The 23,920-nt window shown below is 33.2% G+C and overlaps 1 protein-coding gene across 3 annotated transcripts in view; it reads right to left on the reverse strand.

Annotated features, from left to right (window-relative positions):
* The window catches only part of Schip1 (Schwannomin interacting protein 1), a 279,853-nt gene that overhangs the window by 6,163 nt on the left and 249,770 nt on the right, over positions 1-23,920 (reverse strand). For all 3 annotated transcript variants that reach the window (XM_074173834.1, XM_074173832.1, XM_074173833.1), the window contains exons 7-8: positions 8,633-8,744; positions 4,083-4,408 (exon numbers count right to left, since the gene is read on the reverse strand). In XM_074173834.1, coding sequence (XP_074029935.1) covers positions 4,083-4,408; positions 8,633-8,744 — 438 coding nt within the window. The remainder of the gene's footprint in view (positions 1-4,082; positions 4,409-8,632; positions 8,745-23,920) is intronic.

Here is a 23,920-nt window from a genome sequence, read left to right on the forward strand (position 1 = left end):
TATGAACCTAATTATAATAGAATCTATAATTTACTAGTGGTTTGGTATTAATGTTATGTATTTTCCGTATCATTTTTACACGTAAAAAAAAGAAAACGATAGTACATGATATACACCAAGTCAAATGAAATGTTAACAAAAATGAAAATTTACACATCTGTCCAATGTGGTGGAAAATACTCCAGTGCATATGCACTTTTCCAGTCCCAACTCAGTTGGGAGTTATTATATGATATCAAAATTACTCTGAAGAACAGGAACCTCTGGTATAGGATGAATTCAACACATTTTTTTCACACATAATCCTCTACTTGAAGCTCATTTTGCCAAAATAATTATACTGTATCTTAAATTAGAATTTGAGATTAATAATTTGGTTTGTCTACTGTTATGAATATGAGTATTATTGATTTCTATGAAATTAATGTTTGAAATTTTGTTACTGAATAAAGAAAACAACAAACTTTTTGTTTGTATAGTGTGTTCAAATAAAATAATATTTTTGGTTTATAGGTTCTGAGTACAACAATTTATATATGCATTCAATAAATAGTTTTATTTTATAAAGATTTCAAAGTATTGTGGATTTATTGGATGCCATACTAGATTTTGTAGAACAAACAGTGGTAGCCTTTGAAACGTCGAAATGCCTAGAAGTTTTGATTGACTTTGCAAAAGCATTCTACACGGTGTCACATGACATACTACTGAGAAAACACTTTGCATATGGCATACGAGGAAACACTTTACAGTTGATGCAAAGTTATTTATCAAAGAGGACACAGAAAGTAAAAATCGATAATGAAATCAGTAGGCCGTTGAATATATCTGTCGGTGTGCATCAAGGATCAGTCTTGGGACCAATTCTGTTCGTTGTTTACATAAATAGTATTACATAGATCAGAGATGTTCAGGGGCACATAGTTTGCTATGCTAATGACACAGCCTTAATATTCGAAGGTGAAACATAGCATGATGTTTTACAAACCACAGAAATAGAACTGCAGAAAGTACTGATGCGGTTAAATGATAATTTACCGAGTTTGAATGTCAAAAAAAAAACAAATTCATGACTTTCTCACTGAATTTGAGTGATCAGCCAAGCAATATCGAATTGTATCTACATAAACCTAATTGTGCAAACCGGTTATTCTGTAATTGTCCCACAATTGAGAAAACAACATCCATGAAATATTTGGGTGTAGTTATTGACCACCATTTGATAGATAGATAGATAGATCTTTATTTAAATAGGATATCCTAATAATATACAAATCAACTAGAATGGTAGAAATAAAAAAAAAGGTATGTGTTACATCTAGATATGTCATAAAAAGAATGACACTTCCCATGCATGAATTTTTAAACCTCCGAAACATTCTCTCAAGAAAAAACTTGCTAACAGTATATAACTCTCCATCAGAATCAATAATTCGATATTGTATTATAGTATGGGGTGGTACTTTCAACAATACGCTGTATCGCTTACAATCGGTACAAAACTCGCTACTGAAAATAATATTGAAAAAAAATTGGCGCTTCTCAACGGAAAAAATTTACAAGTTAACAAAATTATTGAATGTAAGATGTCGGAACAGTTACCAGTGTTTAATATGGATGTTCTCAAACATTAAAAGATATAGAAGTAGTATACCCAGACCTACAAGATTCTCAGAAAACTCACATATCCAAATACCAATTTACAGAAAGAGTCATACGCAGAGATTCGTCTTTTTCTTTGGTTCAAAACTATTCAACATGATTCTAATAAACCCGAAGAATATCAATAATATACATGAATTTAAAAATGCCGAAAATCCAGTAATAACTAATATTTTTCGAAGAGGAAATTAATATAGCAGTAAACACTGCCTCGAAAAACCAATGCTTTTTTCTCGAAATCCTCTTTTTCTATGTATTCGTCTATTTTCTACCAGTGTGTACGAATCACATTGAAAATTGAATTGATCCTCAAATATAATGATAATGCAGTTGTGAGTAGACAGTAGACTGAAATAAATATTTTTCAAAAGGTCAAGAGGAATATAGTTCCTAATTTTGAATAGAATGCCAATGAGGGGTGCTATTTTTTTTTTTGAATAATTTCAATATGTTTTGTCAATGATCATTTTTCGTCAATACACAGGGTGTTTATATTAAACATGCGGAAAAAATTTAAAAGACTATTCCTTGGACTATTCTGAAGATATTTTGGCCTTTTATGATTTTTGATAGGGCCCTTTGTTTCGAAGATACGAAGTGAAAAATAATTTCGACAATAATAATTCATTATCAAAAATTACATATATTTCTTAATCTACAAGAACTGTTGAAAATGACTAACCCCCGCTCGGATTCAAGAATCCAAACTTCTCCTCATCGACTCCCGAACTCTTTCAAAAACACCAGGATCATTTACGAGACATACTATTCAAATTGAATTTATTTAGTTATTTATTTATTTATTTTCTTTACAGCAATTAACTTGTGAAAAAATACAAGAAAATTGTGAAAAATGTCAAAAAGTAGTATAACAGCATAATACAATACAGATTTAAAAAAATTGTTAGATATTCACATAAATATAAATACACTTACATGTTTACATACATAAATGCACATTAGTTTTCATATACATGAAAAGCATATTGCCTACATATTCCATTTAAAATTAAAGTTTCCTAATTGAAAAATTCTTCTATGGTGTAGCAGTTTTTGCGGAGTAAGTGTTTTTTCAGGAGATTTTTGAAAATTGTTAAAGAAGCTGCATTCTTTATGTGATCTGCCAGTGAATGTCTGCAGCCGTTTGTAGTAGATTTGCTTTTTCTATGAATGTTATTGCACAACCCTAACACAACCATCAGCTTGTGTTAGTGGTGGAATTGTGGGTTTTGTAAAGTTTTGATTAACAGCTTTAGCTACCGATCAGAAGGATCTAGACCTGTTGGGATTGGCAAGCAGTTTACCCCTAATTCTCTGATTGTGAAGTTGTTTGCTTTCATTTATCTGAAGTTTGCAGCTGTTGCCAGCATTAACAAACCTAGTTCAGTTTTTGGCGCTGGGGTTTTTGAGCCACTGCCGGTAGGCGAGATTTTTGGAGATAATTTTTGTTGAACCAAGGTTTACTGTTGAAGTTCATTTCATTGAAAAAGGAATATATGCATCCATGGATGATAGAATAACTTCCGTGACTTCGGAAGCATTAGTTGATGGATCATTAGAGCTGAAACCAACATCTAGTCAGGGAAAACTTCGGAAACGGTCTTGAAGACCCTCCCACCCAGCAAATCTGTAATGTCAAACTTTGTGCGGCTTAGATTGTTCACCAATATTTATCGGTAATTCACTCAATACTGAAATGAGTTTGTGGTCAGAAGATCCCAATGAAGACCTTACGGTGACTGTGTAAATTTTTAATTGGTTGATAGAAGACTGGCATATTCTCTATCACGGTCACGAATCCTGGTTGGCTCATTTAAAATCTGAGTAAGTTCGCTTCTTATTGCAAAAGCCTCAGCTTAGCGACCTTTTTGGTCTTAATATTTGAAAATTTGAGTCATTCGATATTATGGACATTGAAGTCACCGAATATGGAAATTTCGGCACTGGGATGATTGATTTGCAGAAAGTCAATGGTGTTTGCAAGTGAAGAGAACAGTGAAATATGAATTTAGTGATCTTCTGTGCTAGTAACATTTCAGTCTTCTCTGGACTTCTCAGAAACAACGATCTTTTTTCCAATATCGATATCCAAAAAAATCTTTGAGTGTTTGGAGTCTTACTTTTAGTAATAAAAGAGGAAAACAGTTGAAAAAAAAGAAAAGGAGATTCATTCGTAACAAAGAGAGAAAGGAAATATAACATCAGAGATGATCCAAACTAGTAATCCAGAGGCATTTATAGAAGTGAAAATGTATTTGAAACCCTTTACGTTTTCCTTGAATGTAAAGAAATTATTGTTGATAAAAAAATACAAAATAAATGACCGAATTGGAATATAAGTTTTGTGAGCATTTTCACCAAATCTGTCACAAAGGAAAATATTCAATTTGATCACAACCAACTTCCAATAATTCACTTACTTCCATCTGCATCCTAGCCATTTCTTTAGCCTGTGCTAGAGCCATCCTGGCCTCCGTTTGAAGCCTAGCCTGCCTTGTGAAGAAATCCGCCTCTGTAAGGGGTTCCTTGACGGGCTGCAGTAGAGGCTGCCCAATGGAAAGCGTGGCTGGCCTAGAAGGGGTTGGCAGAATATTCTTATCTTGGTAAGAGGAGTAGAAAGTTGACGTTTTTGGCAAGACATTAGTCTTCAATTGTTTTGGGTTGGTCATTGGGCATTCGGAATCAGAACTAGGACTGTCAGTGTCGGAAAGGGATTCGTTCATGAAGCAAATTTGGAGATTCATTCCTGGAAATGAAAAATATGCTAATTTACATATGAGATCTTTTTATGTATTACAGACGATGGTTGTTCAAACGCATGCACATAAAGTACTGAAACTGTAATAGAAACCAGGATTACCACAACATTTTTCTTGTTTTTATTTCAGAAATTTTGTTTTTAGAAGGATTTATTTATTATATCACCATTTATGATTACTGTAATTTGAATTTTTTTTAACGTAATTCATGAGCTGAATATTTTTTAAAATATGTTCTTGAATTCCCAAGATGTGAAAAATTAGTCCATAACAAATAAGATAAATGAAAAATGTCTAATCATTGTTTTTGTTATGTTTTTGACAAGAAAATATTCCTTTTGTATACGAGGGTGGTCTGAAAAGTTTCCGACCTATTAAAGACATTTTTTCAGATTTTTTTCAACATAGTCTCCTTTCAACTCTAAACACTTCTCCCTGCGATGCTCTTATCTCTGCAAAATAATTGTTCACAAAGGTGATGGCCTCTCCATTTGACAAAAATTTCTATCCTCCTAGCGCAACTTTTAGATCAGGGAACAAGAAGAAGTCGCTTGGCGCAAACAGTTCAAACCGTAATTGGTGGATTTTCACCACGGCTACCACCGAGGTGTGAGACGGCCGTTTTTCAGCAAGTTCTGTCATCACATTCCCAGTCAAAAAAACAGTTTTTGCTTTTTTTGGAGCCGGTTCACACCCTTTGCAGTCCACTGTTTAGACTGTAGTTTTGTTTCGGGCGTATAACGGTATATCCAAGTTTCATCTTCAGTAATTAATCGGCGCCAAAACTAGGATTTATTACGCACAAACTGTGCTAACAGAGCGTTGGAAATGTCCATTCGAACACGTTTTTGGATTAACGTGAGCAAACGCAGCGACAGCTTTCTCATGCCTAAATGTTGATTTAATATGTGATGTACCATTTGGGATTTTATAATAATTCTGTAGTGTACTTGACCGATAAATAAATAAAATAAATATAATTGAATTGATTCGCCGGTCGTCTAGCACCACTTGAACTTTGGAGATGTTTTCGTCGGTAGTTCAGTTTTTGGATGTCCCAAACGTTCATCGTCTCCCAAGCCCTTACGGCCACGTTTAAATTCAGCTGCCCAAAATTTCACTGTGGTAAATGATGGTGCAGAGGCCCCATATGTAACGAAAGCTCGATACTCGATTTTGTCCATTTTCATTAAACACATCAACTCACTACCTACATATATACCTACCTACATATATACACACACACCTACCTACATATATATACACACACACACCTACCTACATATATACACACACCTACCTACATATATATACACACACCTACCCACATATATACACACACGTACCCACACACAAAACACACACGTACCCACACACACGTACCCACACACAAAACACACACGTACCCACAAACAAAACACACACGTACCCACACACAAAACACATACGTAACTACATATATACACACGTACCTACATATATACACACGTACCCACATATATACACACGTACCCACATATACACACACTTAAGCGCATATATACAGCACGTACCCACATATATACACACGCGTACCCACATATATATACGCACACGTATCCACATATATACACAGTCGTACCCGCATATATACACATATACCCACATATATACTTATATATATTAGGACCACTCATCAATTTTATAGAAAGCTTGAGTGACAAGTGAATTTTTTACTTTGAACTTCAATTCTTTTATATGAAGGTCTTTCCACTAACTAGGCAAAGTGTTATATATTTTAATTCATTTGAAATAATGATTATATGGTGTTGTGATACATAAAGCGAGTATGTTGATACTTTTTAAAAGATAAACATTGTAGATAAACATAATAGCTATCACAAATCACTCACAAAGATAACATTTGTTTTGATTATTATATGAAACCTTGAAATTCCGGCTTCTTTACTTTATTTCATTTCAATTACAAAAAAATCAAGAGGTTTAATTTTTAGGTGATATTTTTTTACCACCTAATAATTTAATACTAAATAAAAAAAAAGTTTTTGTTGGAAAAGTGAATCACATTTTCTCTCATGCATATATTTGATTTTCCATTTGTATAACACAGGAATAAAGTTCTTTGCATTTCGATTCAATTTTTTGTATTAATTTTTTTTACAATTATGAATACACTAACCCGCTACATGAAGAAAATCAATAACACTATCCATGATAATAATCATAGAATTTTATTAATACGTTTATTCAAGATGCATTTCGCTACAAGGTAGCTTAACAAGTTCAACTATGAAGCTATCTTGTAGAAAAACGCATCTAAGATAAAATTTATTGTAGACATTCTATAGTTACTATCATGGACAAGGAGTATACAGTTGTTGTAGGGCATTAAATTTTCTTCAAGGAAATTTCTGAGCCAAAGTTGTATGACCCAAAGGTTTCCAGTTATAGAGTTCGAGAAATACAGTTTAATAAAAAATAGACATTTAATCTTTGACAATTTTAAGTTTATGGATCTCACACAGAAAATAACCTAACAACAGACTCTAAGGTTCTTGAATTATGAATTTCAAAAAATACTCATTTATTTACTGTAATTAAATATTGATATTATCTGAGTACTATTCAATCACAACTCACATGGAATGACATTTTGATTTTCCCGCACATTTAGGTGCGTTAAAGTTTTTCAAGTTTCATAAGTATTGTATACAATATGTGAATGCTAAATCATTTGACAGAAAACATCTGTTCGATATTACATCGAAAAAGTAATTATTTTTACTTTAATGTTTTTATTTTCTAACTGAATTTTTCAATCAATATCCTCATCAGTGGAAAGCTAATGTAACTTACACTATATTTGGTAAATTTTCGTTATGTGGACACCCGGCGATTTTGAAAAAATTTTTGACTGTACTTACGTATTTTGATGCGTAGATTACGAATCAGAAAGAAAAAAGCGGCGCTCTCCCTTATTTAAAAAGTGACGGCCCTTCAAAGTTCAGAAAAGGGCAACTTTTCAGCCTTCTTTTTCACTAAATAAACTATTTAAAAACACAAGCATTTATTCACTAGGTCACCTTTATACCTTATTCCTCCTTCTTTAACACTTTTCACTTCAATAATCAACATTTTTCTTATAAAAAACTTAATTTAAAAACGAATGCTTCTCCTGGTGACATTATTCTATTTTTAGGTTAGTTACTAGTGACATTTCAGAAAAAAGCGGTTGGTATTTGCCGTCGCCTACTATTTCAAATTCGTAATACACCACCAAAAACCAATTTACGATCTAAAGAATGAAGGTAAAAAACATTTGAATTACTTCAGGAATATGGACTGCATCAGTCGTACCAACCATATCATTAACCTTAAAAACGTAAAATACAGTGATATGTAACCAAAAAGCAGCTCCGTACATTTTTTAACATTTTTATAAGAAAAATGTTGATTATTGAAGTGAAAAGTGTTAAAGAAGGAAGAATAAGGTGTAAAGGTGACCTAGTGAATAGATGCTTGTGTTTTTAAATAGTTTATTTAGTGAAAAAGAAGGCTGAAAAGTTGCCCTTTTCTGAACTTTGAAGGGCCGTCACTTTTTAAATAAGGGAGAGCGCCGCTTTTTTCTTTCGGATTCGTAATCTACGCATCAAAATACGTAAGTACAATCAAAAATTTTTTCAAAATCGCCGGGTGTCCACATAACGAAAATTTACCAAAAGATTTACAAAAACGATTTTTTCATTGCACTGACTTTATTCGAAAAAAACTTTTATTTTATTTTTATTACTTCAAGAGATTGGCTTTCACGGCTGTCGTCAATGTTTTGGTTGGTTTCCAGGTTTTGCCTTGGTCTTTTTAGTTATAATCTCCAAACATTTTAACTGCAACTGCAGCAGTCATTAATAATGACATCACTAATTAATACTGTTACATGTCATTATACTGTTAGGGCCAAAAATCAAAATAGCAGCTCTTGTAGCTTTCTTTTAGAATAATCCCGCTGATTGAAAATTATTTAAAATTATTTGAAAAGTTACTTTTTTTTTTGAAAAATATGTATTAGATACCTGGTAAATTTATCATTTCAAAAACTTTGACAAATATATTTATTCACATTCATTTTCATCAAATATCCCTAAATTATTATTCATTCAATAGCTGTTGAACTGCTCTTTATGAATTGCTTTCTATTCAAAAATACTACTTACCACTCTGGAGTCGAGCTTGTAAACTAGGTTTTCGTCCTGGTCGATCTGAGTAGAATTCATCTTCAGAACCCATCGCCAGCCTTCTTCTGATTTCTTCTCTGTCTGTTCGTCTCTGCAAGTGAAAATTTAATTAAATTCTAGATTGATGCAAACAAAACAATCACTCACATCCATACTGTTTTCATCATTGAGTGTGATAACTCTTATAAATCTATCAACAATATTTTGTTCATCATATGAAGGGGGTACATAGGGAAACCACTCCATATTTTCGTTGACAGCATTGTAATCCATACTAAAAGTAGTCATTGAATAGGCTCTAGGTGATAAAAAGTCGTTTTCATAGCAGTCTGTATCCTCTCTCCGAGTTATTGTATAATAAGTCGTTTTGCTTTTGTGGGTGAAATTATTCTTTAACGTATTTATATTCTGAGAAATTTGTCGTGATTTGGATCTGATAGCATCGCTCAGAGTATTAGTTCGGCTTTTTATGGCAGCGAACCAGTTGTCCAACATGTTAAAAACTTTTCAAAACTTATTTTCGGCTTTCAATAGGCAAACTTCAATCACAAAACTTCTAGTAAAAAAAAGATGCGAACAAGTCGAGTTCGTCATGAAGAAAAAATTACCACACACTAGTTTGAACAAAAGAACGTTATCAATAACTGTTTTGGCACATGCTTCTTATATGTTTTCTTTTGTTTTGTTTTGTTATGGCGTCTGTTCCAAGTTCTCATGAAATGAGACAGACAATGAATCATCAGACGGCCAGAGAAAGATGCATGACGCCTCTTAGCACCCGTCACGTTTCCAAGGTTACATAAGAGTACCTTTCGTGGGCGGGTAATTTGAATTAAATTATACAAGGGGATATGAAAGAATAAGTTAGTGAATGTTTATTTTTGTGAAATAATAAATACTTTATTATCTATTTGAAAGTGGTTGACGATGTTTCTTTTCCCATTTTCTTCTTAAATTTCCATTGTCCTAAATGGTGTTAACATATTCGAAAGATATGGAACAATGAATGAAATAAAAATGAATAAAATGCTCAAAATAATCGAACTGAAATATTCGATTAATTTAGTTCAAGAGAAGTGATAAAAAAATGGACAAAACTGAGTAGCATGAAATTGTAAGACCGCTAATTTGCAAAGAAAACAAATTATTATGACCAGAAATGAATTGATGAAATCTTTCTTCTCTTACGACAGTTACAGTTAACATCAGGAATATACACTGAAATATTAGTGAACCTAGCAATAAAACTATTAAATATAAAGAATAGTTTCATTTTCTTTGAATGCCTTAATTTCTTCTTTATAAATACATCTTCTCGATGTCATGTTCATTAGGTTGTTTATTTGATAATTTTGCCTGAAGATTTTTACTGTTTTATGGATGTAGCAGTTCATGCTCATCCAAAGTACTGGTGAAAACAGTATATAGATAACTATAATGGTGATTACACAAATTGAAGGTAGGAAAACTTTCTTCGAGATATCATTTACTTGTGATGCACTGTTTGGAACCTTTGGTGTAGTAATGAATATTAACGGAGTGATATTTTTCAAGAAAATCTGTTTGGAAAAAATCTGTTTAAAATCTGTTTTCCGTTAATCAGCTGTCGTCCCCATACGAATGACCACTCTAAGAAGTTGAGAAACTTGTGCGAGCTAAGGACTAACGAGGTCTTACCTTTAAACGTGTGATTCCCTTGAAGATATGATCACTTGGTGATTGAAACACGTGCCGAGGCGTTGAAAATAACGGTTTGGTGTTGGGATAGAACTTAATTATTATGTAAGAGATTATTTCACTCAGGAGAAGTTGATTTTTAACTAATTTTTTAGATATTGAAAGCCTATAACAAATTGACGTTCAACAATCACAATATACTTAACAAATTCCTGCTCTAAGTTTCTTGAATACCTATATCGTGAGAACATGTACAAATTTATCTCTAATTAAAGCTACAAGCTACAGTAGGAATCTATTACTGTGAAATGCTTCAGTTTTGTCAAACATTATTTCTGTAAGTGTCGTTAAAAATTCACAATAAAATATACGTAGACAGATTGTTTTTATCAAATATCAACGATTTACTTAGAAACTCACCTCATTTTAACTATGTTGTAACTTTCTTATTAGTCAGTGGGCTCTGCTTGAAGACAGGCAGTAAACAAATCTGAAGAAATTAACTTTAAATGTTCAAGCCAGTCTCGGATATACCTACAGAGTAGGTTGAATGGACTAACGCTTATCAGAAAACAACTACTCCACTGGCTAATACCACGAACGGCGTTGGATTATATCCGACAGGCGTCAGTGCAGGAATCTTCACAGAAAATTTGGTAAATATTCGTTTTGAGGGGACCCGCCCTCAAAACGAATCCGAAAGAAAAAGCTGCGCTCTCCCTTATTTACAAAGTTACGGCCCTTCAAAGTTCAGAAAAGGGCAACTTTTCAACCTTCTTTTTCACGAGATAAACTATTTAAAAATACAAGCATTTATTCACTAAGTCACCTTTACACCTTATTCATCCTTCCTTGACACTTTTTACTTTTCACCGGGTGCCCTCAAAACGAATATTTACCAAAACTTTCCTGTATATGCAATTGGCAATACAATTGAAAGAGTCGACCTTCAATTTTAGAACGGGAACACTTGCAGACCGGTTTCGGGCTCCTCAGCCACTCGTCAGTGCAAGATAGTGACCATCATCGACCTAAAGTCAATGTTGTTACTGTTTCTTCATTTTTACATTACCAAGATACAGACTGATTTGAGGCTTGCACTGTTTGTATTTCAAATGAATATAACGTCTCATGATATTTTACAAAATGTCTAGAATGCTGCGTTATTATTTTTGTTACTTGAAAAATTGAGTATGATTGGCAACTTTTTTTTACCTACCCCAGTAAAGGTATTCTGAAAATATAATTTAAAATATGAAACTTATCATATAGTAGAAACATACCAGTAAATCGAATGAATAAACACTTGGAATAACATGACACTTTTTCTAAAAGGTATCAAATACTCACAGTTTCGTCTAAACTTTCCAGAGTTTCGTTTTCATCAAAAGTTAACGTATATAAATCATACAAGTATGTAGTGTCTTTCTTGTAGTGCCTCTTTCTTTTTAATGACGACATATTTAATCACTGATAATGATAATCAGAAAACCCACACGAAATTCCACAGTCGTATTAAAAATGACGAGTCAATGCGGTTGTACAGTTTTCGTAATTTGTAAGCACAAAATATCACTGCATAATATCCTAGAACCTCTGCACGTTATGGACCAACGAAAACTGTATTTCTCTTTGTTGGCACAGGAAACGCAGGTTTCTATTGTTCAGATAAAATGATGGGAGATATGGTGCGGAAACATACGCTTTCGAAACAATTATTATTGCAAAGTATACTGTAATTAATAGTTTTTTGCAATGACTTACAAGGTGAAGTGATATTCAATATTTTGAATGAAACTACCTGTGGAGTGGGTCGAATACTTCCAACACGATTTTTTCAAACCTAAAAATAGAGTTATTGATATTTAAATTTGTAGTTTTTATCATTTTTCTAACAATATGCAGCCTAAAATATAAGTAGAATTCACAGTGTACATGTTGATTATTCAACGAGCAAGAAATGTGGCCATTACTCCTGAGAAAATATTTTATTTGAAAATAAGTTCAAATTATCTGTTATAACATTCGTTTTGTGATAATTTTGAAAGATAATAATGATAATCGGTTTGTTAAATTTCCACTCGTTTAATCCAGAGTATGGCCCAGAAAATATTGAAAATGAATTTTGTAAATAATCAACAGAGGTAAAATATGAAACAATTTATCCTTCAATCATTACACCGTGAAATAAACCAATTTTCAATGAAGAATTATTTCGATGTTGGGCTAAAAGATTCACTTTAAAAGTTCCAAGTTTGCTGGAACTGCAGCATTGTCTGGCGAGAAATTAAAAAGAAAAAAATACCAAAATCTTGGTAACAACTATCTGTTGCATCCAGTAGCGGTTGAAACTTTTAGTGTTTATGGCCCGGAGTCTCTGTTATTCGTTCATGAACTCGGAAGGAGAATAGGCCAAGCAACGAAAGATCACCGTTCTACCTCTTTTTTGATAGAAATAATTAGTATTGCTATTCAACGTGGCAATGCTGCTTCAGTCCTTGGAACTATTCCTCCTTCAGATAATTTTGATGAGATCATGCATTGCCCAAATTTCAGTACGGAACTGAAACCTCTTCGAAACAAGCCGAGATATGTGGATATTCATCAGTCTCCTATCAAGATTAATTCACAAGTGATTGATCCACCTTCTTCTTTTTCATTGCGGTCAGTGGACTCAGGTCATTCTTGCCCCCCAAATATAAGTTGCAGTTCTCGTAGAACTGGTTTCCTTTCATGGAAGAGCTTCATGAAACAAGAGCCGAATCGATCCCTCTACGAAACTCTTCTTCACTTGGAAGGATCGATCGCAGCTTGAGAAATGGTTCTTATGGAGATTCTGTGAAACATGTTCTTCCTTACGAATCAGTAGAGAGTTGTCCTGAAAATCTAGAGAAGAAAATTGGATTGGATAATTTAGGAAACACTTGCTACATGAATAGCATTTTACAAGTGTTGTTCATGACGGAGAATTTCAAAAACGAAATTTTAATGATGAACGAGAACGGGAATGTTTCCTACTTATTCATCAAACTCATGCAGCTGCAGGTTCGTAAGAAGGTATCATCTTTCCCTCCAACCGATTTCCTGGAGTCTTTGAAGTCCAATAGATACTCGTTAGGACAACAAGAGAATTGTTCCGAATTCTTGGGGTTCTTGTTGAATACTCTCCGTGAGCAAAACAATAGCAAAATCAATACTCCTGACCGCTCTGGACTGAATGATTCCGTACAGCCTATCTCATCTTGTGTTTGTAAATCTTTTGCTGGAAAAATCCTCACTTGTTTACTTTGTGGTGAATGTTCAAGAAGTAGCAAAAACTTTGTGAATTTCTGGAACTTCATCTAGCTTTTCCTAATATGACTAATAACCAGTCCGTGCAAAGCTTATTGTTAAATCATCTGAAAATGGAATTTTTAACAGGTGATGATCGACTGTATTGCCAAACATGCGGCAAACTAACTGACTGTTATAAGGAAACAAGTATATCTGAGGCACCAGTCAATCTAATAATAACACTGATGATCTTCAAACAAGACTCAACCTCTAACGGAAGCAAGAAACTCTGGAAGGTTCGAAATAGATGAACATTTCAACCTAGCAGACCACTATCATAATATTCATGCAGTCATTGTTCACTGGTTTAAGTTTGACGATAGTCGTGTCACGAAGTGTTCTGGCGATGCATTGAATTTATTGGAGTCTCGAGATCTTCAGATGATGTGGTGCTGTAGGTTTTTCCGAGTTTTCCTGCAGCAAATGCGCCACTGGAATCAATGAAGTCGCCCCGGAGCGCCAATTAATTTTTATTGTTGTTTTTATTTTATAATTAAAAGTATTTATAATTCAAAATAATAAATATGAACAGTGTTATAAAAGTTCAATACAGTTAGCACTGATCATTCTTATTGACAATCAATATCGGAGATTTACCGATACAGACACATTTTAGGCGAGAACTTCTGATACTACCTATCAAAACTGAATGAGCAGTTGATGAAACATAATGATTGAATAGATAAAAATAATTTATTTTATTTGAGTAACTTGGTTGCCGAATATAATTTTTTTTCATTTCACTCATTCCATTTTTTTCATTTTCATTTTTATATTTTCTTTCATAAACACCAGTTTTTTTTGCAATATCGAGATGTATTTTTTCACATGACATATGTATCAAACTCATCTTCCAGTGCAGTCCCTTCTATTTCCACCAATCCTGATAGTTACTGTATTCAAAACATATCCAAGGAATACATCGCATAATCTGCTATATTTTGTCGGCTGGGTACTCATCGGCAATCTTCAACTCTGCTTCTCTCCTAATTTTCATCTATGCGAAGAGCGACAAATTGTTTGAAAGATCTTTCATCTGCTCTTATCCATCCCAGAACACATTTAGAGTCTGTCCAAAAATACATTCTACTGATGGTTATTTCCAGTTCGAATTTAATTGTTTCTGTCAGTCTGCTTCCCATAACTGCGGCTTGCAATTTTAACCTCGGAATTGAAAACTGCTTTAGAGGTGTAACTCTCGTTTTCGCAGCAATTATGGAAGTCTCTATTTTGTCTTCTTTCAATACTCGAAGATAACATACTGTGGCAAATGCCTCCTCGCTGCTATCACAAAATAAGGTGTGGAGTTCAATTCTATATGCTCCGGGGATCAGAAAACTGTAACATCTTGGTATTTTGTAGTCTACTACTTTCCTCAGATCTTTCAACCATCTTTGCCAAGGCTTGATCAATTCTTCCGGTAAAAAACTATCCCAGGAGGTTCCAGAACGCCACATCTTCTGCATCAATATTTTACCTCGTATAGTAAGTGTTGATATTAATCCAAGTGGATCGAACACGGATATAATGCACTTGAGAACATTTCTTTTGGTTGGTTTTTCATCATGAACATGTCCGATATCCAATTTGAAAGAAAAATAGTTATCACCAGTATTTCATCAGAGTCCCAAAACACGATGGAATGCAGTTTCACCTATGATCTTTGAATGGGTCAATACAGCTTCAGATTCAAGTCGCTCTCGTATAGTTTGAGAGTTTGTCATCCAACTGACTATTTCGAAGCCTCCTTTCTTCTGTACTTTGCAGACTTCTGAGATAGTATGAAGTGCTTCATGTTCCGTATCCTTAGTATCCAAGTAGTCGTTTACATAAAATTTGTTGATGATTGCGTTCAGAATTTCGGGATCAAAACAAAATTTTTCAGCATTAAAGTTCTTCACAACTGGGCACATACGGGAGAGCAAGTTGCACCAAACGTCATCACCGTCATTTCATATTCATCTGGTATAGAAAAAATTGAAGTACATAATGAATTATATTTTAGTGGATTTCGTAGAAATCTAATTTTTGTATTTTTCCTCTTGAAGCAACTTCCGAAAAGTTTTGTTATATTCTGACTCAGTTCGTCGAGCTGAGCCAGAAAATACATATGGTTTAATCTGTGGCTTTTGCATCTTCGATTTTTTTGAAAATTTTTCACCTTTTAGTATTGGTGAAGAGATGCCCCAATGAGTTTTTTCAATTATTTTGTATCGAGCCGTTTTTGAGTTATCGAATTTTGAAAAGAATTGCGATTTTTTTCAAACGTCCGCAACTTTGTGAAGAATAGAACAAATTGGACATCTATATATCTGAAATTTTTGTTTTCAAACGCATTTGTTATAAAATAAATAAAAAATTTAAATCCTTAGAAAAATCTCAAATTTGAGTATAATTTGTATTCTATAAGTTTTGAGACACAATCCGAGATGGGATACTGTGCATGAGATTTGAGAAGAAGATGTCAAAAAGCATGATATCAAATTCACTTATTTTCCTATAAACAGGACAAAGATAACATTTTCTTAATTATATAATTCATGCTAGTAACTTCATTCTGAAGTGATTTTGAATACTCAATTAATTTAATATATACGTTTCATTCAAATAAATTCAATTATATCAAATTTATTATTTGTATTTTTCTTAATACTTTGATCACAATCAATTTTGTATTTCTACTGAAAACTTTTCGCATTACAAAATACTAAAAAAATTATTTATCAAAAGTTTCGAGTACAATTATCTAGGTATTTTTACTTCAAATCAATTTTAATAAAAAATACTTTATATTTTTAATTTTATTCATTCTGAATATATTATATATTGTAATGTTAGTACTTTCGAAGTATAAATCTCGCAACTTTGTTGGATATATTTCGCTCATTGGAAACATATTTATGGTGCGTTCTACTAGGCGCTCACTAAATACACAGAACATGATAATTGTAAACGCTTAGGGGAACGCGCCCTTGGACTCTATAGTAGATGGTCGGCATTATCACTTGGGAATCCCCGCTGTAGCGCGACGGATATGGAGAATTTGTTCGCAGATCAATTGTCGGATACATACATGCGCGCTTCGCTAACCAAGTTATCATCATAATGAGATAACTAAAAATGGGAGTTTTAAGCATTTTGGGTCTACTACTTCTCCATATTTACCCAAAAAAGAAAAACGAATCTCTCTGGAACAATGTCTCCCCTTTTAATTTAAACGAAGTTCCTATGGTTAGAAATAAAATCAAATAACCTTATGAAAGTTTTACGTGCTGATATCGTGACACGAGCAGATTTGTCTCATCCCTTGACATCAAGTCGTAATATTGTGAAAGAAATGCGTGAATTTTCGTCTTCAAAAGTTCAAATAGGTGCTAATGAGGTGTTGGAAATGAGTGTTTTTAATCCGAAACTTCTCGAAAAGTACACCTTAAGGAAGGCTAGATTTACACGTTGCGTAGTTTCCTAGTGAATGATGTGTTTCAATTTTATAACGAATGGTTACAAAACAGACTAAAAAAAGTTTTTTTCGTGTAATTCAATGTTGATATGAAAGTAGTTATTTCGAAAGAACTTTTTCTTTTGTGTACTCCAATGTTCATGTGAAAATGTTATTCTGACCGTACTTCTTCTATATGGAAAGCCTGAAAATAAACTTATTTTCCAGGAACTGATCTCTCCTAAAAAATATACCCTCTTTCAATTTTGAATTTTAGTCATTTGCTGATGATGCTAATTGGGTTATCGAAACGCAAGTCGAGATTTTTGTTCTGGTGTATTGAACGAGTTGATTGATTTATTTCAAACCAGAGGTTCCATTTCTACCTGTCACGACAAACTATGTTCAGATAAGTCGTGGAAACCAGATATCCGAAACAATTCAATTTTAAAATAGGATATGCGGGACAATTGTACAGATTATTTGATGCACTTGCACCTCGTTATGATTTCTCTAGTTTGATTGGAAATTGGAATTTAATTTTATTGACAGTTAGTAAAATACGTAAATAGAAATAATAAAGCAAACGCAATAATGACTATACAATTTATGTCCTGATTAACATAGGAAAATTCATTGTACTAAGACGAAATGAATGAAAATTCATCAATAACGATAACGGATTTAATTCTTTACAGAATTGACGATCGGGACTTTGTTACCCAAATTGAAAATGAAATATATACTAATAAAGTGCAAAATATTTTTTCTTCTTATTCTTCGTCTTATTATCATTCCTATTAAATCAAATAATAATAATTTTTTCTGAGAGAAGTTTCAAATACTGGATTCAAAAAGCATATGAAAGTCAATTATCTACTTCGAACTGTGCAATAGTTGATCAACTGTTCTGAATTATTGTGGAAATGTGTTTGAGGAAACAAGTAAAATAATAATTATTCGTCTTTTTTTTAACCCATTCAAAACCCATTAGTAAGTAGGCTATCCGGAATACGAACGGAGATATCATGTATTAGTATTTTGGTAACTTACAACTAGTAAATGTATAAATAAAATAGTAAATAATTATTTATTTTATATTTTATTATTTTTCTCCTTTCTCCTTTTCTCGATACTCATAGTAAATACCATATTTAGGGTGAGTACAGTAGGTGTGTGTGTAATAATTGAGGTGTAGATACATCATATTGAGGGTGCGAGTCATATTTGGGCTTTGTCATATTCAGGTACTGTCTCATATTCTGTTTGTTGTCAGCTTTGCGTGTATGCATGCCATATACAAACGGTTGGTGTTTTAACTTTAATTACTTTTTGAAAGTTTGGTTGACAAAATCATAAAAAAATATCCTTTCGGAACGTAGACTCCAACTTCTTATAAGTTTTTTGTACACAATAGAACTATTTATTTTTTTATGAACTCTGGTAGCATATTATATGTATAGGCGAGGTCCGAGGTAATTTGAACATCGCTGTCCAATTGCTTTTTCCGATCTAGGTATCTTGTTTTGTTTGTTCCTGGTATTATAATTGTGGTCGATTGATTCAAGTTGTATTTTATTATTTTTTACATTAAATAATGAGTTGATGCAGTAAGCATGCCTTAGGTGAAGTACATTGGCCTCTTTAAATAATTTTTCACTCTAATATGTAGCTCTTCTTTCGAAGATAATTTTCAGTATCCATTTCTGAATAACATTGAGCATTTCCAAGTGAAGGTTATCAACACTTCCCCAGCCAATTACCATAAGATATATGTGACTGTACCAGAGCATAGTATAACATTTTCAAATGATTTAAATCCAAAAACTCTTTCAAGTATTTGAATAAAAGACCTCTCAGTTTTCTTACTATATTTTCAGTTTGAAAATCCCATCTAAGATGTCTGTCTATCACAATGCCCAAGTATTTGATGGAGTTTACTTCTGTAATTTCTGAGTTATTTCCGAATCATAATGAACCCATATTGGGTGGCGACGATGAATCATGGAAAATGAAACTTTCTATGTTTTCATACCACTTGTATGTGTACCTAACGTTACTGCAGTTTCCTCCTATAAGGACACTATCAAACGAATCCAATAATCCTGTATCTCGACTTGCGTTTCGATAACCCAATTGGCAATCATCTACAGATGAATATAAGTTTACATTGAAAGGGGGTATATTTTTTAGGAGAGATTAGTGCCTGGAAAATAGGTTCGTTTTTTGGCTTTCCTTATTGCTCAACAAAATAAGTGGGAAATTTACGAAACAAGGAAGGAAGTAATTAAGTTCAAAATGAACTTTTAAGAAATATGTGTAGGAAGATCATGCATAGAAGTTTCATTCATACTGGAAGAAGAAGTCTTGTCAGAATAACTACTTTCGCATGAACATTGAATTACACAAAATGAAAGTCCTTTCGAAACAACTACTTTCATATGAACATTCAATTACACGAAAAATCCTTTTTTTATTCAGTCTGTTTTCCAAACATCCGTTATGAAGTTGCAGATTAAAAACACCCATTTCCAACACCACATTAGCACCTATTTGAACTTTTGAAGACGAAAATACACGCATTTCTTTCACAACATTTTACGACTTTATGTCAAGGGATGAGACAAATCTGCTCGTGTCACGATATCAGCACATGAAACTTTCATGAGGTTATTTGATTCTATTCCCAACTATAGGAACTTCGTTTAAATTAAAAGGTGAGACATTGTTCAGGAGATATTCATTTCACTTTTTTGGATAAATATGGAGAAGTAGAAGACCCAAAATGCTAAAAGCTCTCATAACTTGGTTAACGAAGATCGTTTAGAGACAATATTATTGTTCTGGTGTGAGAAAAGAGTTTTCAATAGACGCATTTTTGAGCATTTCGTGGCAGCATATGATCTTTTCAGAATTGTCATGATTTATTTGTGATTGAGTGGAATCTAGTGTAAATCTGTACTGTTGCGATAATATTAAAAAAATGATATCAAAAATAAGTTTATTTCATTTTCAACTTACTGCATTGCTTGATCAAATACCCTTGATAGACTAGCAGAAAAGCCTTACCGTTCTGCGGTTACAATTGTAACAACTCACTCTTTTTTTAACCCAATAACGAAATAACCGCAAACGCCTTCACTCAGATTCTCAATTTTTGATTCACTAATTTGTTATCTATGGTATGTTTTTGTAATTTCAGGTTTCCCAAAATGCGTTATCTAAATTAATCAACTCTTGGATTATGTGTTTTCCTTCTGATACTTTTTCAAAATCATGACATTATTTATCATCTGTGATATTTAAAAATCCTATCAATCATTTAAATAATCTGCATCTGCACCACGTCTCGGGCAGCACTCTCTTGCGGTTTCGAGCAAATAGCAGACTGCTTTAACAGCTACTGAATAGCAGGTGAGCAAATAGCAACCCATCTCCAAGGGGAGACAGGAATACTTGTACAGTTAGAACTTGTTCATAAAGAAGGTAATGCTGTTATTTAATTCCTCAAATATAAGTTGGATCCCAAATGTCTGATATATATTCCAACTTACTTTTCACCAACGAATTATCAATCGTGATACATTCAAATAATGATGAGAAAAATTAAAAGATACCCAAAAGAAAACATAATTTCTTTGATACTTCACATATCATTTCAATATGATAAAGCAATGAAGCAAGTCTCCTAGATAATATTATGAAGCAGCGTTTCTTAAAAATTTAGCTGTACTTGATTTTGATAGCAGTAGTCAGATAGTAAGTATTCAGAATTCCCGAAACAGTTACAAATGTCGCTTTTACGATATTGTCATAATGGATTATCTGATTTATGTTTTTTTAATAAAAATCTAACCAAGTCAGTGTAATTCATTTTATTGTATTCGTTTGGAAATATCTTACAGGACGAAACCGCAGTGGCATAGGTAGTTTTATTTCTCATTTTTCATGATGATCTACCACGTAGTAACGACTACATCCATCAAGTTAGCAAAGATGAATTGTTTCCATTTGATTGAAACACTTTGTTTCGTGGTATCTACACTGGTTTCTCTGTAGTTGTGGATCGTTTTACATTTATATTTAAAAATCACGAAGAAAAGTATAAGTATCCGGCTTTCTGAAGACATCAGAAAATACCCAAGGGCTTGATAAAACTCAGAGTTACAATCCAAAATTATATAGGGAGACCATAGAAATTTAGAAACACAGAAATAGTTCCAACCGAAATGAAAGGGGTGCTCTCTTTTGACTTTGACCAAAGTTTTCTATATTATTATTCCTAATGTCATTATCAACAAATTGTATTCACCGGTATTCAGAGGTACTTTCCTTCCTTGGTTGAAATCGTACTTGATTTTTAGAAAATGTTATGTAAAATCAAAAACTTCCAATCTAAGTAATTCAATATGGATCTAGGAGTTCTTCAGGGATCTATCTTAGACCCTTAATTCCACGATAATAAACCTGCTTGTCATTGCTTGTTCGTGATTTTTTGGCCAGAAACAACACCGTAAGGATGCCTCAGCCACCGTATTTACCAGATTCGACCCCCTGCGACTTTTTTCAGTTCTCATGAATTAATGAATATTTTTGAACAGAAATGAAAATTTACCTTCTCATGAATGAATGAATATTTTTGAACAGAAATGAAAATTTACCTTATTTGTTGAACAGACACCGTAAGATGTTGAGAATGGCATCGGTTTTCTCCAAAAAGATAAATGTCTCCGAACTGGATATAATAATGACAGGACAGAAAATTTTGCTGTCTGCTTCGATGAGTTTGTTGGGGGTTAAAATGCACCCCAACACACTCATGTTGCTGGAATTGCAAAGGCTGTTTCTCAAAAACATGGAACACTGTTCCGAACCAGAAAACTGTATACACCTCAGCAACTACTGATGCTTTATAAAGCTCAGAACAGAAATTCTTTGGAGTATTGTTCTCATTTACGTAGCTCCGCCCTTAAGCATACCCTGAAGCTGCTGGATTCCATCCAGAAAAGAGCCAACCGCCTGATTGGAGACGCGAATATCACTTGCAACCTTGATAGTCTGGAACATCGAAGAAAGGTTGGAGATTTGTCTTTTTTTTATATATACTTTCACGAGAGGTGTTCATGTGATTTGGCACATTTCATTCCACCAATAGCGGTACATATCAGAAATACAAGACGGACTGTGGTACTGTGGGTACTCATTGTTTTGAGGTTCAACTCAGTACACCTCGAACTTCACTGCTTAAGAACTTTTTCTTTTCATTTGGAGAACCGCGTGTATTCGAAATAAACTTCCTGAGAACGTTTTTCCAAATTAATTTAATCTTCAGCGATTCAAATCAAACGTCAATCGCTACTTTCGCACAGGCACCGCTCTTAGAGCGCCTTAAGGATTTTCCTGTAGTGTTTGTGTTGTGTCTTGAAAAGAAATTGTGTGGAAACAAGAATACAATATGTAACATGATCTTTGTCGAGTCAATTAGGATATGCTATGTGAGGTAAAACCTCAGCGATATTTTTTGATATATTCAAAACTTACACAAGTAGAAACAAAAAACGAAAACGTCAGTTCCTGATTTTCCTCAATTTCTTCTGAATTTCTATTTTTTTTGACTGATCACGTAATTTAGTAGCAACTAGTGAATGTTCTCTTCATGATATCATGAAAGTTACATTAGTAATCCGGTTGAATGTAGAATAAAGAAAATAACTTTCATCTAATTTCTTCTAAGTTTATTATTTGTTACGACCGGTTTCGGTTTATTAGACCATTTTCAAGTAACTGATTTACTTGAAAAATACTTGAAAATGGTCTAATAAACCGAAACAGGTCGTAACAAATAATAAAATTGGTAGAAATTAAACAAAATTTATTTTCTTCATTCTATTGTAACGAATCTGAAGCCGTCCCTGACCGATATGTTGGCCAGCGAACACATGACATCACCGAAAAATGAATGCAGTCGGCAACCGCCGGTTAAATTCTAGTTGAGTACCGAAACGACTACAGAATTCTAGAACGACCGTTACCGATATATAAGGCCGGCTTCTCGTCCCAAGAGAGCAGTTGAGTTCAGAAAGCGAATCGAGCGGTTAAACAAGGAATTCACATAGTGAAGATAAATTAAGTGTTAGTTGCTAAGTGTTGAATATAAATTAGTTTGTGATTAAAAAATATTGTTAGAAATAAATTTGTTTAAGACCGTTAATTCTTCAATTTGGTACACTATATTCAATATGACTTTCTACAAAGTAAATAGGTCATCAATAGAACAAGTAATCCGGTTAGTTACTTTATTTTCTTAGTACGGCTCTGTTCAATTGCACACTTGAACATGTCGATTCCTTATAACTTTAGTCTGGAATAATTCTCTAAGGGCCCTGTGCAAACAGGAGATCACTTGTTTAGTGAAGAGTGAGTGGAACATGTTATACGAGTACCGTATCGATATTTATAAGAATAGTGAAATTTTAATAGTGAAATGGAATATTGAAAAATGAGAAATGACTTTCTATATTTTTTACCATTTTGATTATATGTATATAAAAGTGGTGAATAACATAGAAAGTTTCTTTTCCCACGTAGTAACGGCTACACCAATCAATTTATTGAAATGGAATACTTAGCAATTCAATAATACTCCGATTATGCTCTTCCAGTTTCGAAAAAACAGTATGTAAAAATGACGTTCCATACATTAAAATAACATCTGTAACAACCACACATGAAATCTTAGAAAAAATTGACTACCTTACTGATTACATCTTGAAGCTGAAGTCGATACAACAAATGGGCGAATAAGGGATCATCCTTGT

This window comes from Leptinotarsa decemlineata, unplaced genomic scaffold, assembly GCF_025532065.1.
Source record: "Leptinotarsa decemlineata unplaced genomic scaffold, Ldec_3_MD MMD2_tig00000505_RagTag_RagTag, whole genome shotgun sequence".
NCBI classification, from domain to species: domain Eukaryota; kingdom Metazoa; phylum Arthropoda; class Insecta; order Coleoptera; family Chrysomelidae; genus Leptinotarsa; species Leptinotarsa decemlineata.